Genomic DNA, 14,679 nt, shown 5'->3' with positions numbered 1-14,679 from the left:
AGATGTTAGTTTTCACACAGAGACAATCCTGCGTTACGTTAAAGAAAAGAAAATATAGAGTTTCTACATAATATAACTTTAGGTGTAAGTCAAACTATGGCTAAAAAGTATTCATCATATATGTAACTAAACTTATATGTTGACATAAACATATATGTTGACTAAAAGTATATATTATAGATACTGCATGTCTACTAACAGATAACTACAGATGTTTGGTATCGGTTTTTAAATTTGTCTTCTGACGTTAAGAACCAGAAGAAATGCATGGATGTGATACTGCTTTTGAACCATTTTGCATCAATCGAGCATCAGTTTTTGAGTGGCATAAGAGATTCAAGGAAGGCAGGAAGTTTGTGAGGAATGATGAGAGGTGTGGGAGGAGTAAGGAAGTCAAAACACCAGAGTTGATTGGCCAAATAAAGAATTTCATGAATAAGGACTGTCATGTGTGTCTACAGAGACAATAAGTGCACAGTTAGATGTCAGTGTGGGAACTGTACACACAATTATTTATGAGGAACTGAAGATGCGGAAGATTTGCATGAATGCACCAGTTCATAACTCCATCCTTGTCACAGACTATTTGATCAAGATGGGCATCAAGACAGTTCCTCCCCCCCCTCCCCCATAGTCCAGACTTTGCCCCCTGTGACTTTTGGTTATTCCCTAAGCTCAAGGAAAACCTTAAGGGTTGTTGCTATAAGACAATTGAGGTAATGATCACACAAGAGGACTTCCATGGGACTTTCCAGAAGTTGTTTGAACGGTAACAACAAGTGCATTACAGCTGGAGGAGATTACTTCGAAAGGGATTAGAGTTTCATGTGTGTGCTATCAACGAAAGTGCCCATACGAAAAAAGTCTGGAAACATTCAGTTAATATTTATGCTAGTAAACATTAACAATGTTTAAGTTTAATTTTTTTTTTTTCCTCCACAAATTTTGATACATCCAAGAAAACAAATGAAAAAATCAGTTGTGGTCGTCTTCCTTACATATATAAAATAACTATAAAAAAATGTATAAAATAACTACAAAAAATGTATAAAATAACTATAAAAAATGTATAAAATAACTATAAAAAAATGTATAAAATAACTATAAAAAATGTATAAAATAACTATAAAAAATGTATAAAATAACTATAAAAAAATGTATAAAATAACTATAAAAATGTATAAAATAACTATAAAAATGTATAAAATAACTATAAAAAATGTATAAAATAACTATAAAAATATATATAAAATAACTATAAAAATGTATAAAATAACTATAAAAATGTATAAAATAACTATAAAAATGTATAAAATAACTATAAAAAATGTATAAAATAACTATAAAAAATGTATAAAATAACTATAAAAATGTATAAAATAACTATTAAAAATGTATAAAATAACTATAAAAATGTATAAAATAACTATAAAAATATATATAAAATAACTATAAAAATGTATAAAATAACTATAAAAAAATGTATAAAATAACTATAAAAAATGTATAAAATAACTATAAAAAATGTATAAAATAACTATAAAAATATATAAAATAACTATAAAAAAATGTATAAAATAACTATAAAAAATGTATAAAATAACTATAAAAAATGTATTAAGAACTGTGTTGGATTTGAATTACCTCCCTTTAATTTAGTGCACGTGCACGTATGCCAAAGTTTTCTGTCGTGTTAGATGAGGAACAAGTAGAAATTGGTGTTAGAAATGAGCTGGATGATTAAGGGTACTTGTGCATCTATGTTACCGTGCCGAAATAATAACGTTATTATTCAGAAAACCAATAACCATTCATGACATAGAAGGGTATTTTGTAACTATTATGTGCTTTCACCTAACAATTTAATAAACAAAAATATGGTAAAAATGGAATTTAACTTGAAAATACAACTTAAAAAATAGTGCGATAATATATATATGCATAAGCACCTGGTTAAGATATTTAAAATTCTGGATTCTTTTTTTTTTTTTTTTTTTTTTTTTTTAAATATAATTATATATATATTTATCTAATCTGAAATCAAAATGAAATAGTGGATAGTGCAAAAAAAAAAAAAAATTCAATAAAATGAAAATTATAAAAAAGACAGTGCATTTATGGAGTGGGGGTGGGGAAAAGAACAGGAAATTATACTTTGATGAAAACAAAACTCATTTAACTTCTCTATCCCCTTCATGAATTATTTGAAGTCTTGACCTTCAATTCAATGTTCAGAAAGAACTATCATAAGGATATAACATAAAGGAAAGAGAAAGTGAAAAAAAAAAGAAAAAAAAGAAAGAAAAAAAAAGAAAGTGAAAAAAAGAAAAGAAAGAAAAAAAGAAAGGAGAAAGGAAGACAAAATGCAAAAAAGAAATAAAATCCAGCAACACTTTATGAATTCATAAAAGTAAAACTGAAATTAAAAAAAAATCCGGATTGGTATTTAAAAATATTTTTTAAAGTTTTTATGACACATTACTTTCCCGTCTCGACACCACTTTCAAAGTCTCTTGCTGCCACATGTCCATCTAACCTGGTCCTTTTTTCCTTCATTTTCACATTCATTTTCTTTGCTTCTTCTGACCATGTGGTGCATTTATTTTTCCTTTTTGCACACACTTCCTAATTTGCATACGTACGTCTTTCACCTACTGCTGCTGCTAATCTCTTTGCAAGCCAGCCATCCTTCGCTGCTGCTGATATCTTCCCCACATGCTCATATGCACTGTGTTATGCTTTTTCTAGATTTTTTTTATTCCATTTTCATCCCAAACAAGGCACAGTGCCACTTTGATGTAGGGGGCTACTATCAGGGGCATAAGTTGCAGGGATACTATGAAGGGAGTTGAGCAGTAAGATGTTTGTTCACATTACATTTGAACTTCTGCATGTCAGTATAGTTGAGAAAGCAGGAACCCAGAAGGGAATTCCAGAGTCTAGCAATTCTGGAAAAGCTTTCTTACACCTATCGATCTCTACTGTGTAGGGGTGGGATTTTGCTGCTTGTCGGGTTTGTCGGGGATATTTACGTTGAGAGGGTGCAAGGGCTTGTAGTTCGTCAGAGCATCCACCATTAAAATACTTCTAGAACAGGTGGAGGGATGCAACATTTTGTCGATGGGAGAAAGGCTAAAGCCTAGATGACAGTTCAGGACCTATTAGGTTGGCGACTCTATTTTGAACCTGGTCCAGGAGTGAGAGACTAGTAGCAGATGCACCAGCCCAAATGTGACAACAATACTCCATACATGGGCGAATGGTAATCTTGTAGAGGTACAGGACACTTTCAGGTGTTAGTAACTTTCTAGCACGGTATAGAGAGCTCACCTCCCTTGTGCTGGAGGACCTTTGTAGCCTTCGGGCCAAGATGAGAGTGTAGTGTCTGTTCCGGCAGATACTGCAAGCAGGGACCATGTGTGGGGGTAGCCCCACATATCAGACCTTGGTCAATTGTCACTGCCCAGCTCCCATTTCCCACCCCTCCCCACATTAAAAAACGGCCTTGTACCTAATTTGCTCAGTGGGGAAGCAAATAAATACAGCCCACCTTTTTTGCAGCGGCCCTGGCAACGCTCTCAATGTATCTGTTCCAGCTCATGTTCCCTGTGAACGTTAAGCCAAGGAGTCTGAAAAAAGTAATTTCAGGTAATGTATCTTCAGCCAAATCGGTTGGTGGTTGAAAAGGTTTCTTGTAATTATTGAAGGAAACAAGCTTAGTCTTGGCAGCATTGAATGTGACCATCCATTTTTGTCCCCATTCCACTACAGATCGGAGGTCATCCTCTAGTGTTTCTGCCATTTCCTTAGATATGTGTTCATTTGTTTTCCCCTTGCGTCTGTAATGGAGCGTGGTGTCATCAGCAAATTTACCCAAAATTCAGAGACAATTTTATCAGGGAGGTCACTTATGAATATCAGGATTAATAAAGGTCCCAGGATAGACCCTTGAGGTACATCCGCATTTATATCATATTGTTTGGATGTGCAACTATTGAGGACCACCTGGATTCTTCTCTTATTTAAGAAGGATCTAATTATGTTAAGTATTCTTCCAGTGACACCGTATGATCCCATTTTCCTGAGATCATCATACCATATCCTGTCAAAAGCCTTAGATATATCTAGGGCTACTGCTCTACCCTCCCTGTTTTGTCCAGTGTAAGGTACATATGTTCGGAGATTACAGTTAAGATATCTTCTGTAGAACACACTTACCTAAATCCATATTGTTGGTCTGTTAGAAGTTTAGCAACTGTAAGGTGATGGATTAGAGCTTGGTTAATTATGGACTTAAATATTTTGGTGAAAAGCGGAGGGAGGTTAATAGGTCAATGATTTAATGGGTCAGTTCTCTTGCCAGAATTTTTGTAAACTGATACCACAGAAGCAGTTTTCCAGCAGTCAGGAAAGCATGATTCGTTAAGGCACTTGAAGTATTTGGAGAAAACTGAAGTAGCGTCAGTGGAACATTTTCTTAATAGCACAGCCGGGATGAGATCAGGTCTACATACTTTTGAGGTGTCTAGTTTTTTTATTTTTTTTTTATTTTTTTTATTATATTATGCATCTGAGGTAATTTTCAGATCATCCAGTGTTGCGTCTGTTTATTCTCTTTTAGTCATTGCTATTGCTATTTTACAATTACTTCTAGCTTCTATAAACTTTTGTCTGTTTGCATTGGACTTATGTCAGTTAAATCTGCGGTATACATGCTGCCTTTGAGCAATGGCAGCTGCACAAGTAGAAGTAAACCATTGGGGAGAGTGGAGTTTGCTATAGAATTTCCGTGTGGGAACATGTGCTTCAATTGCTGTTTTGAACCATTCAGTGGTCTCATTTGTCCACTGTTCAGCAGGAAGAGAAAAGATATTTCCTCATGAGTCATCTCCGATGAGATCCCAGTCAGCCTTTTTATAATACCTTGTCGTTTTAAGCAGTGGCTCTTCAGTTTTGGGTCGAAAACTAAGGGCGATTTCTACCATTATCACAGCATGATCAGCATTCCTAAGTGGGCTATGGACATTTGTTACACAATCATTGGGAACTAGTAAGAAATAGATCTAGAAGTGAGGCATGTTGGTCTTGCTGATCTGGGAAACGTGTCAGAAATGTAACCGTCTATGAGAGGAAATGCGATATAGAGAAGCTGTGTTGTGCTACCATCTGTGTCCGTAAGTAGAAAATCCAAACCAATTACTGTGGTGGACATTGAAGTCACCAAATACATGTTCTTATGCACTAGTATCGAGGGAAAGTGCTGTATCTATGCTGTCAGAGACTTGGTTGATTAGCAAAGTCTTCGGCCGACGGAGAGCAGCAGAGAAAATACAAGTAGCTAATGTTATGTTTCATGTGGAGTCAAAAGCACATAAATGGTCGTCTGATTCTGATTTTGTTTCGTTAGTCAAGGGGAGGGTGTTTTGAATATAGATGCCAAGTCCATGCATATGTCTGTCTGAGTCCTTATGGCAAAGTGGGAGATAACCAGACATGTTAAAATGGTTAGAGGGGATGGGGGAGTGTGGGTTAGTTTCATTAAGCGCTAAGATATCAGGGGCGTTTACTAGGATAAATGATTCAATATCATCTAAATTAGTTGTAAGCCCGCGGATATTCGTCAATGCAAGCCTCAAGAGAGAAGGGAAATGTTTTTTTTTTAGTTAAAGCCTGGTTTAATCACAATTTTTGATCGAACTGCCATTTTTTATTTTTTTTATTTAATAGTTTCAGTTTCTGGGTGAGAGGTTAGAAACAAAGTGGTGTGCAGAATACCAAACATGCAACACAATTAGACCCTCATCAGCCGAATTCTCACCTACGGGATTGTGGCCTCGGGAAAACCCACCTGGGATGGGTGCAGGGTCCCTTTCCATGCGCGACATGGCACTACAATCATCCCGATATTATATAACTGATGATAGAGCAGCCACTCCAGGGGCACCTGTACTATTAATCGGAAACTGTCAATCCGGTACCCTCAACCCATCAGACAAAAATCAACCCAGTTCAATTGCATTGGCATATATAGCATTCAAGCATCCCCCAAGTGTCCAGTTTTAGGGGATGGGATGTGGCGGGAGCAGAGAATGGCATTCATTGCTCTAGTCAGGAAACAAGGTCGACCACTGGATGTTTCTGTTGAGTCCATGTGATAGCACCTGACTAATAGGCAAAGAAGGAGTATGAAAGCCGGGTGATAGACAAAGCTTATCTACTCCTTAAACAGTTTAGGTTTGCAAACCGGTAATTTGTTCAAGGCTCTAGCTCTAGGAAGGTCGTCGTTCAGGACTGATGAGACCTGCCTCTCCTAGGTTTAGCTTAAGAGTTTGCCCTCTCCTGTGCATGGGTCCTAAACCAGGTATTTCTGCGATCCCTGTATGGGTAGTTAATGTTAATGGGTTGGTTATTAAAAGGTAATATATCTACTGAAAAATTACACTCCCCAAAATAATTAAAGAGGAACATTATTATGCTTTCCATTTCATTGTTACTGGAATAGAGGATAAGTAAAAATTTATGCAGTGGAAGCAATAAAATTTGCAACTGGTTGGTTTGAGATGGAAAAGTTAATATTTGTTTAAAATATTGTTCATATGTTTAGTTTAGGGATAGAATAACAAGTTAAAGTATCATTAAATTGATATTAGGAATTAAATTAAAATTTGATGCCCGAACTCTGGATACTTAAGACGATAGGAAGGATAATAAAACGTATCTATTCAATATAGAGTAAAGTAACGACATGTCTATGATTTGAAGTAAAATTTAGTGCAGGTATATCTGGAAGTAAAGTATAAGCTACTGCGTATTCAGTATAATTATGCATTAATAGAAATATGGACATATTTCTAGTAGATATGAACATATACGAAATTGTAGATATTAAGTATATTACTTAACTGGCATCTAAGCTTCAGCCTCTGTCCCATCGACGAAATGTTGCATCCCTCTGCCTTTTCTACAAGTATTTTAGTGGTGAATGCTCTGACGAACTGCAATCACTTGTGCCCCCACGACGTGTGCACCCTCGACAAACCCGACAGGCTACTAAATCCCACCCCCACACTGTAGAGATCCCTAGATGTAAAAGATCTTTTTACTCCAATAGTTTCTTCCCCAGAACCGCTAGACTCTGGAATTCCATCCCAGGTCCCTGCTTCCCCAACAGTACTGACGTGCAGAAGTTCAAGTGTAACGTGAACCGACACCTTGCTGCCCAAATCCCTACATAGTACCCCAGTAGTTGTTGCCCCTGATAGTAGCCCCCTACACCAAAGTGGCAATTTGCCTTGTTTGGGGTGAAAATGTAATAAAAAAAAAAAAAAATAAAAAATAAAAAAAAAAAACTTAATAAATTCTGCGCTCTACCATTTAAAGATAAATTCTCGTTTCAATAAATTCAGAAATTTTTTTTTTTTTTTTTACATGGAGGTGGTCACCATTTATCAAGACCCACTGGCCACTCGAGGATAAGGGCTATTGAGTCTACAGTAGTCAATGGGATAATATCGTATAAGTTAGTGTAAATTTGGTAAATTGGATTACTTAAATGGACAGTTCAAGAATTTGTTTATGTTGGACTTGAAGACAACCAAATTGTAGTCAGCTGGGAAACAGGCAAATGGAAGGGAGTTCCAAAGGTGTGCACTTCTTAGAAGCTTTGTTCATGGAATGTATTTTACGTAATCATTATAAGCAGCTTTTTTTCTTATATTAATTGACTTTGAAGAAATAGCTTGTGCTAAGGATAAAATATCGTTAATGTATATTGGGGTAAAAAAAAAAAAAAATGGCGTTAAAAGTATTGGTTTTTGCAGTTTGAAAATAGAAAGTTAATCCATCATGATTTTTCACCGTTTTTTCAGGGTAAGGGTCGGTGGAGGTGATGAAATTCAATTGCAGACAAAGGAAATAGATAAGAAAAAATAAAAAAAAACCTAGCAGGGTTGCAATGGATTAGAAATAAATGAATTCCATAAAATATAGCAAAAACATATCGTCAAGCAGTGAGAGAGATAGATTTTCATGCCTTCACTTGAAATGGTTGTGTCCGAAAAAGTTTCGGTTTACATGCGGGTGGCTTGCCAAGTCTTTTACTTGAAGGTATTGACCATATTGTAGGGGTGGGAAGGTTGTTCTAGGCGGATATTGAGTGCGCGCGCATGTGTGTGTTTATCTTATCGTCAAGTGGCGAGATATGGATTTCCATGCCATCACTTAGAATGACAGTGCCCGAAAAAGATTTAAAAAATAAAATAATAAAACAGAAAACTCATCCTGTAACACAGAAAAAAATATTTAGAAATAAAACAAAACAAGTTGTTGCATTTATATTTGTTTTTATTATTTCGTAAAAATTTTTTATATTTGATTTAGATTCATCATAAAAATAAACAGATTTTATTTAAAAAAAAAAAATAAAATTTTTTTTTTTTAAAAGTGAAGGATTATAGAGTCAGTCGTTATTCCCGATTGCAGCATTAAATAGAAAAAATGGCCGCCTCTGCCATTCCCTCGACAGGCCGCTAGTCTGTCACCGGTTAGACTTCTACAAAAGCTGGGATCCATTTATACGCCCGGGTGGAGTGCTTACTTTCAGCACCATTTATTCCCAAATAGTCACCCATATATGTACTCTCCAAGCTCAACATTGCTTAACTTCAGTTACCTGATCAGAACCAATGCGGCAACTTGACTTGGACATAAACTCCTAGATGGACTGCTGTATTTAAGAAAAAAAAAAAAAAGGGGGGGGGGTACTCCAAGAGGCAAACTTTTAGAATCCTTATTGTATTCAAGATAAACAAGTAGTTTTTATTTAAGACTTTATGACCTGGTTGAATTAATTCATTCAGTCGTGAATAAATGAATATAACGGCATAAATAAAGTGAGAATTGATTCAAACACGCCTTGTACGTATTAGTTCAGATACTTGCAGATTGCAACTGTCCATTGCTTATATTCAGTATGCCGCCATCTGTCTCAGAGAGTGGAGGATTTCGTTTGTTGTAATAAACATTTTTTTCAAGCACTATGGATAATAATCAAGTTAAGTTTATGAAATGTACAAATAAATCTTAGTTTATTTATTGAACTTTATAATTTTTCCAGTTTGAAGACAATCATAGTATTATTACCCTTTAAACTAACTAAAATTAGCAGTAAATATATTTTTTAATTATCTACATCATAATTTAGGTCATAAAGGATTAATAGTTACTTTGTATGATAGCAATGTATGTACTAGGACCTAGAAAAACAAAAAAACAAAAAACAACTCATTTTGATAAATTTGAATATAAAATAATCATGTTATCAAAATAAGAAAAGCTCAACACTATTAAGAGGAGCAAACAATATTAAATGAAAGATAAGGAATAAAAGTTATAACTTTATTATATCATCAGAACAGTAAGGAAAAGTTAAGGGGAAATTTAAGAAAAAAAAAAACTAAGGTCATGGCATTTCAAAGCTAAATGCTTCTCATCAGAAAAGGAGAAAGGCCAGAATTATACAACATACAAATATAGAAAAAACTGGCTTAATGACATTTGGATATGAAATGAGAGTGAAGGAATAGGATAACATGGTAAAGAGTAATTAAAAGTAGGTACAACATGTAAGGGTAGTATATATATATATGTGTGTAGGTAATATTTAAAAATATGCCGGAAGAGTTTTAAATATGGTTTCAAGAGTTTTTTTTTTTCTGAAATTATCCCTCAACTTTTCCCCGATTATTTTGATGATATAACATAACTTATTTCTTATCTTTCATTTAATATACATATACGTGTGTGTGTGTGTATGTTTTATTTTTTTTATTTATTACCGTTTTATCTGTTTGGTTACATATGTTTCGGATGTTGGACCATGTTTACGATCCAACAGCCTCGTCAGACCTTACAAAAACGGTTGTTACTATATGGAAGAAGTGTTGTAGAAGCTTTATATATATATATATATATATATATATATATATATATATATATATATATATATATATAATAGATAGATAGATATAATGTGTGTATCGAAATATTCTTTATTCACTTATATTTCCCTTTTTATACCAAACATCATGAAATTTGGAATATAAGCTTGTGATTTATTCATTTCATATATATTTTATAGAGGAAATTAGACCTGGAGTCTAAAGAGCAGAGTTTATTTTAGTGTATTAATACTTTAAAAGAACAGTGGCCATAGTACTGTAGATATATAATAAGCTCAATAGGTATATGTATCATAGAGCTATATTGAGTAAAACGATTCATAATTATGAATTAAAAATCAGTTTCAAAAATAAAAAAACAAAATCAACTCGATTGTATGATCGTTTCGGAAACGATGTTCATTTTATTGAAATTGACAATAATTATTGACAATAATTGAGAAAGGTTTTTGTCTTCGAAAATAATCTCATCGGCAAAAAAATAGGAAGGGGGGGGGCAAGTTTAAGACACCAAAATAAAACTAGCATTTTTGTCGTAAGTAAGGCAGATATTCCTTATTTAACTCCATTAGAAAATTTTTTGAAGTTCAGTCAGTCTATCTTTGGACATGCTGCTGTATCTTGTCTCTGAATGGTTGCAATAATTATGATTTTATTTTTTCCTTTCGAAACTGATTTTTAATTTGCAATTATTGATCTTTTTACTCAGTATATATATATATATATATATATATATATAAGTATAGCCCTCTCTTCATCTTTTACAACAATATACAATTCAATCTTTTTCATCAATTACAGATTTGTATTCTTAAAAGAAAAAAGAAAATTTCATAAATAAAAGGAAGAGAAACTTTTTTGCCTTCACTTATGAATGACCGTGGAAAGTTTTATAACACCTGGCAAAAAAATTTAACATTTTTACAATGCTCATCACTAGTAAATCATATTTTAAGTGTTTTCATTGGCTAATTGAAAGTGGATTTCTTAAAGGAGCAGTTTTCAGTAAAGAACTCTGAGATATACATATCTAGATTACAATGCTTAAACAATTCTTATATATAGTGACAACAATTCTTATATTTGAACCTATATATCTCGAATTGAAAACGATGGCTAATATCTACAGAAACAAATCTGAACTTGCTCTCATTGAGAGCTAGTGTTATTACAGCCGAACATCCATTCTGGCCTATGTATTTAATAGTGTCACCATTTCCTAATTACCCTGGTGGTTTAATCAGTTAGCACACTGTATTTGCAAAGGTTGCGAGTTCAAACATCACCCAGAGTATTTTTTGCTTTGACTTTGTAAAAAAAAAAATTGTAGCATTTCAAATTAAAATATTAAATTTTTTTAGCTTTTTTCTACAATCTTTGTAATTTATAGAAATTAAAATCCTGGTTATTAATTATATATTAATATTAATATATATTGATAAACTATTTTTGGTCCACTGCTACAATATAATACAAAAGGTAATGATATTACTAAAAGCGGAACTGCTATCAACTATGTAAAAGAAACCACTTGTTATTACAATACATGGGTATTCCAAGCATCCACAACTGTTAGGTGAATCCACACAAAAAAATGGGACAATTTAAAAGAAAACAGATACACCGGCTTGCGTGTAAAGCACCAGAGTTTGAAAAGAAACAAAAAAAAATGTTACACGTTATAGACTAGTTTCGTGCATTTTAGAATGCCAACATTCAGTTCGATCAAGTTATGCTCTGGAAAATAACCAGATTCATCCTCAGATAGTGGGATTATCCCGGAACAATTTTTGCGAATTATGTAGAATAAAGACCGTGCTATTGTCGGAAGTTTTGATCCAGTTAATATAAAATGCTGAAAAATGGCAAAAGCTGAGATAATGAAATCACAGCGGCCAACGTCATTTAAGAAAACATTTATCATTGGCTTATTTACCAATAGGCCGCCCAGCATTGCCCGGTCATAAAATATGTATAAATATTATATTTTAATTAATGTAGATTTCTTATCTATTATAAACAAAAATACTGTATATATTAAACAAAGTTAAATTCCTTTAAAAAAAATAAATAAAAAAATAAAGTCAAAAAAAGAAAAAAAAAGGAAAAAGAAAAGATGTGAATGTGAGCTTTGTTTTTCTAAACAGTTCACTTCTCATAAGTAATGAAAAAAATAAAACTTGCGCTGAGATTGAAACCAAAACCTAAAGACAGTGAGCCAAGTACAATAACCATTAAGCCAGCTTGACACAATCTTTAAAAGTGTTTTTAAACCTAATTATTCTTAAAGTAATCTGTAATGTGAACGATTCATGCATTCGTGAAACAGTCAGCAAACAGATAAAAATCTGATGATGCCCATGTACCAATTTGTCAATTTTGACCCCTTAGTGACTTTTTTTTTTAATGAATAGAAATTAAGTTTTTCACTTGTCTGAGTACCTTATATACCAAATTTCAAGTCTGTAGATCAAAAATTCTTTGAGTATATAGGGTGAGAAGCGTCCACACACATAAGAAAAATATTTATCTTAATTTCAAATAACTTTTTTTTTTCCTTGACAAAAATTTTAATTTTCTTAAAGTTTGGTAAAAAATTGTCCAATAAGTGTTCAGTCCAGTTTCTTTGGAATAATTGAATTATCTTCATAACAACGAAAATATATTTGTCATTAGAAAAATTGAATCACGTTTGTGAAAAAAGAAAACTTCCCAGAAAATTCTAACTATAGCATGGTCCTTATTCTGCATAAATATCCAATTTTCATTAGCTGATGCTGCGCGTCCACATTACCAATAGTTTGCTTTTCTTTCTGTCTATTTAGTCTAGGTAGCACGATTTTACATTCAAGGAGAAAGCATTTTTCTTTTGAGAAAAATATTTGGGTTGCTGGAGGAGCAGATCTGATGTTTTAGAGTTACGCAAAACAAGGTTAGCAAATGGGAATTATGCATCCAGGGGGGGGGGGGATGGAGAACCGTTTCTGCTCGACCACATTTATTTGGAAATAAAATCATCAAAACGTCAATTAGAAATTTCCTTTATTTTTATTTGTAAGAAAATATAATAATTGTAAGAGTACATTGCTGGGGGGTATTCTTTGCTAGGAAATGATATCCAATAGAAAGTTTGCTACCCAGACATACATTCTCTTATCAGGCGTTTTTTTTTTATTTTTTTTTTTTTTATTCAAAACTTACCGCTATAAAGAATTAAATTTAAAAAAAACATTCTTTGTACTTTTCTTTCAAGAAATAATGCTTGAAGGTAGGCCTGGGGGATTTAAAACCTAAAATTTATAGGTTCATTACTGCTGGTTGAACTACGTTCAAATGGCCACAAAAATACTTTCGAATAGAGAGAGAGAGCTTTAATGTATTTTTTTGTTTTTATTTTATATTTTTAAAAGATTCATTTTATTGGCTGTACAAACTTCATGTTACAGGGTTGAAGTCAAACACCATGCACCATATACCAAATGCGTAGGGGTCCGAACGGAGATGGAGCACAACTTTACTGAATGGGAGCAGGATTTTGAAGGCAACTGTGATGCCTGCAGCAGAACTGGTTTAATCTTTTCAGCTATGGTGTTGGATTTGTCTCGTATAATAAATGGAATAGTTATATTTAAAGATGTACAATTTCTTGTAAAACATTTTTTGCAATAGGAGTAATCTTTGGTAGCGAATTTGAATTCACAGGTAAAAATACATTGCAAAAATAAAAATAAAATAAATTGCAAAAAAAAAAAAAAATAAAATAAAAAATAACAAGGGAGATAAAAATGTATGTGGAGGGAGGGGTGATTTTCAAATTGATTTTTTTTTTTTTTTTGATTAACAATTAAATCTGGTCACTTTTGGTGATAGATTATTTTTTTTTTTCTTGATCAATTTTCGCTGCTGGACGTTTTATTCTGGCATAAGGGCCAATGTCCGGGTCAAAGATGAAATCCCAGATAACCCTCACCCATGACGTGTGACATGGAAGGTTGTCGTAATATTCTGGCGCTATTTTTCGGAGCTGAAAATAAAAATAATATCACTTTGAATTTTTCAGTAAATTGTACAAAAACTTTTTTAAATCCATAAATGTGTGTGTGTATTTCTCATAGAAAAAGTTGGAAAACCTTTTAATGAAACAAAAGAGACTGAAATTTTCTTAAAACATGATTTTATTTTATCAAAATAAGATATCTATAAACTTCTTTGAGGAAAAACAATAGCAGTGATCTTTGCCATCTTTGCGTCTCTTAAGCAAACTATGGAGATATAAACCCCCAAACAACATACATATATATAGTAAGTTATGAAAATATGTGTAGCTTAATTGCCATACATATATTTTTATAACTTACTACTTAGCTTTACCTTTGTATTGAGCACTGTTGAAGTAAATTCTGAAAATTTATGCATAAAATTATATTTTTGTATATTAATTCATGTGATTAAATGAAGTAGTCATATATATATATATATATATATATATATATATATATATATATATATATATGTTTTATTTTTTTTTTATTACCATTTTATCTGTTTGGTTACATATGTTTCAGATGTTGGACCATGTTTACGATCCAACAGCCTCGTCAGACCTTACAGAAGTGGTTGTTAGTATTAGGAAGAATGTTTTAAGAAATACGAAAGGAAAAAAAAAAGAGAGAGAAAAAGGGGTAAGGTAGACGGGTATTGACAATATTTCAGTTTTGAG

At 32.9% G+C, this 14,679-nt stretch overlaps 1 protein-coding gene across 1 annotated transcript in view; it reads right to left on the bottom strand.

Moving 5' to 3' along the window:
- Window positions 1-12,988: 12,988 nt before the first annotated feature.
- Window positions 12,989-14,679, bottom strand: part of LOC145256351 (sphingolipid delta(4)-desaturase DES1-like) — a 77,095-nt gene continuing 75,404 nt past the window's right edge. The window contains exon 3 of the mRNA XM_080115168.1: window positions 12,989-13,983. Within this exon, the coding sequence (XP_079971294.1) occupies window positions 13,831-13,983 (153 nt within the window). The 3' untranslated portion in view covers window positions 12,989-13,830. The remainder of the gene's footprint in view (window positions 13,984-14,679) is intronic.

The sequence above is a fragment of the Euprymna scolopes genome, chromosome 32 (genome assembly GCF_053919585.1).
Source record: "Euprymna scolopes isolate OS-2025 chromosome 32, ASM5391958v1, whole genome shotgun sequence".
Classification (NCBI taxonomy): domain Eukaryota; kingdom Metazoa; phylum Mollusca; class Cephalopoda; order Sepiida; family Sepiolidae; genus Euprymna; species Euprymna scolopes.
This window is presented reverse-complemented; position numbering and strand designations above follow the sequence as displayed.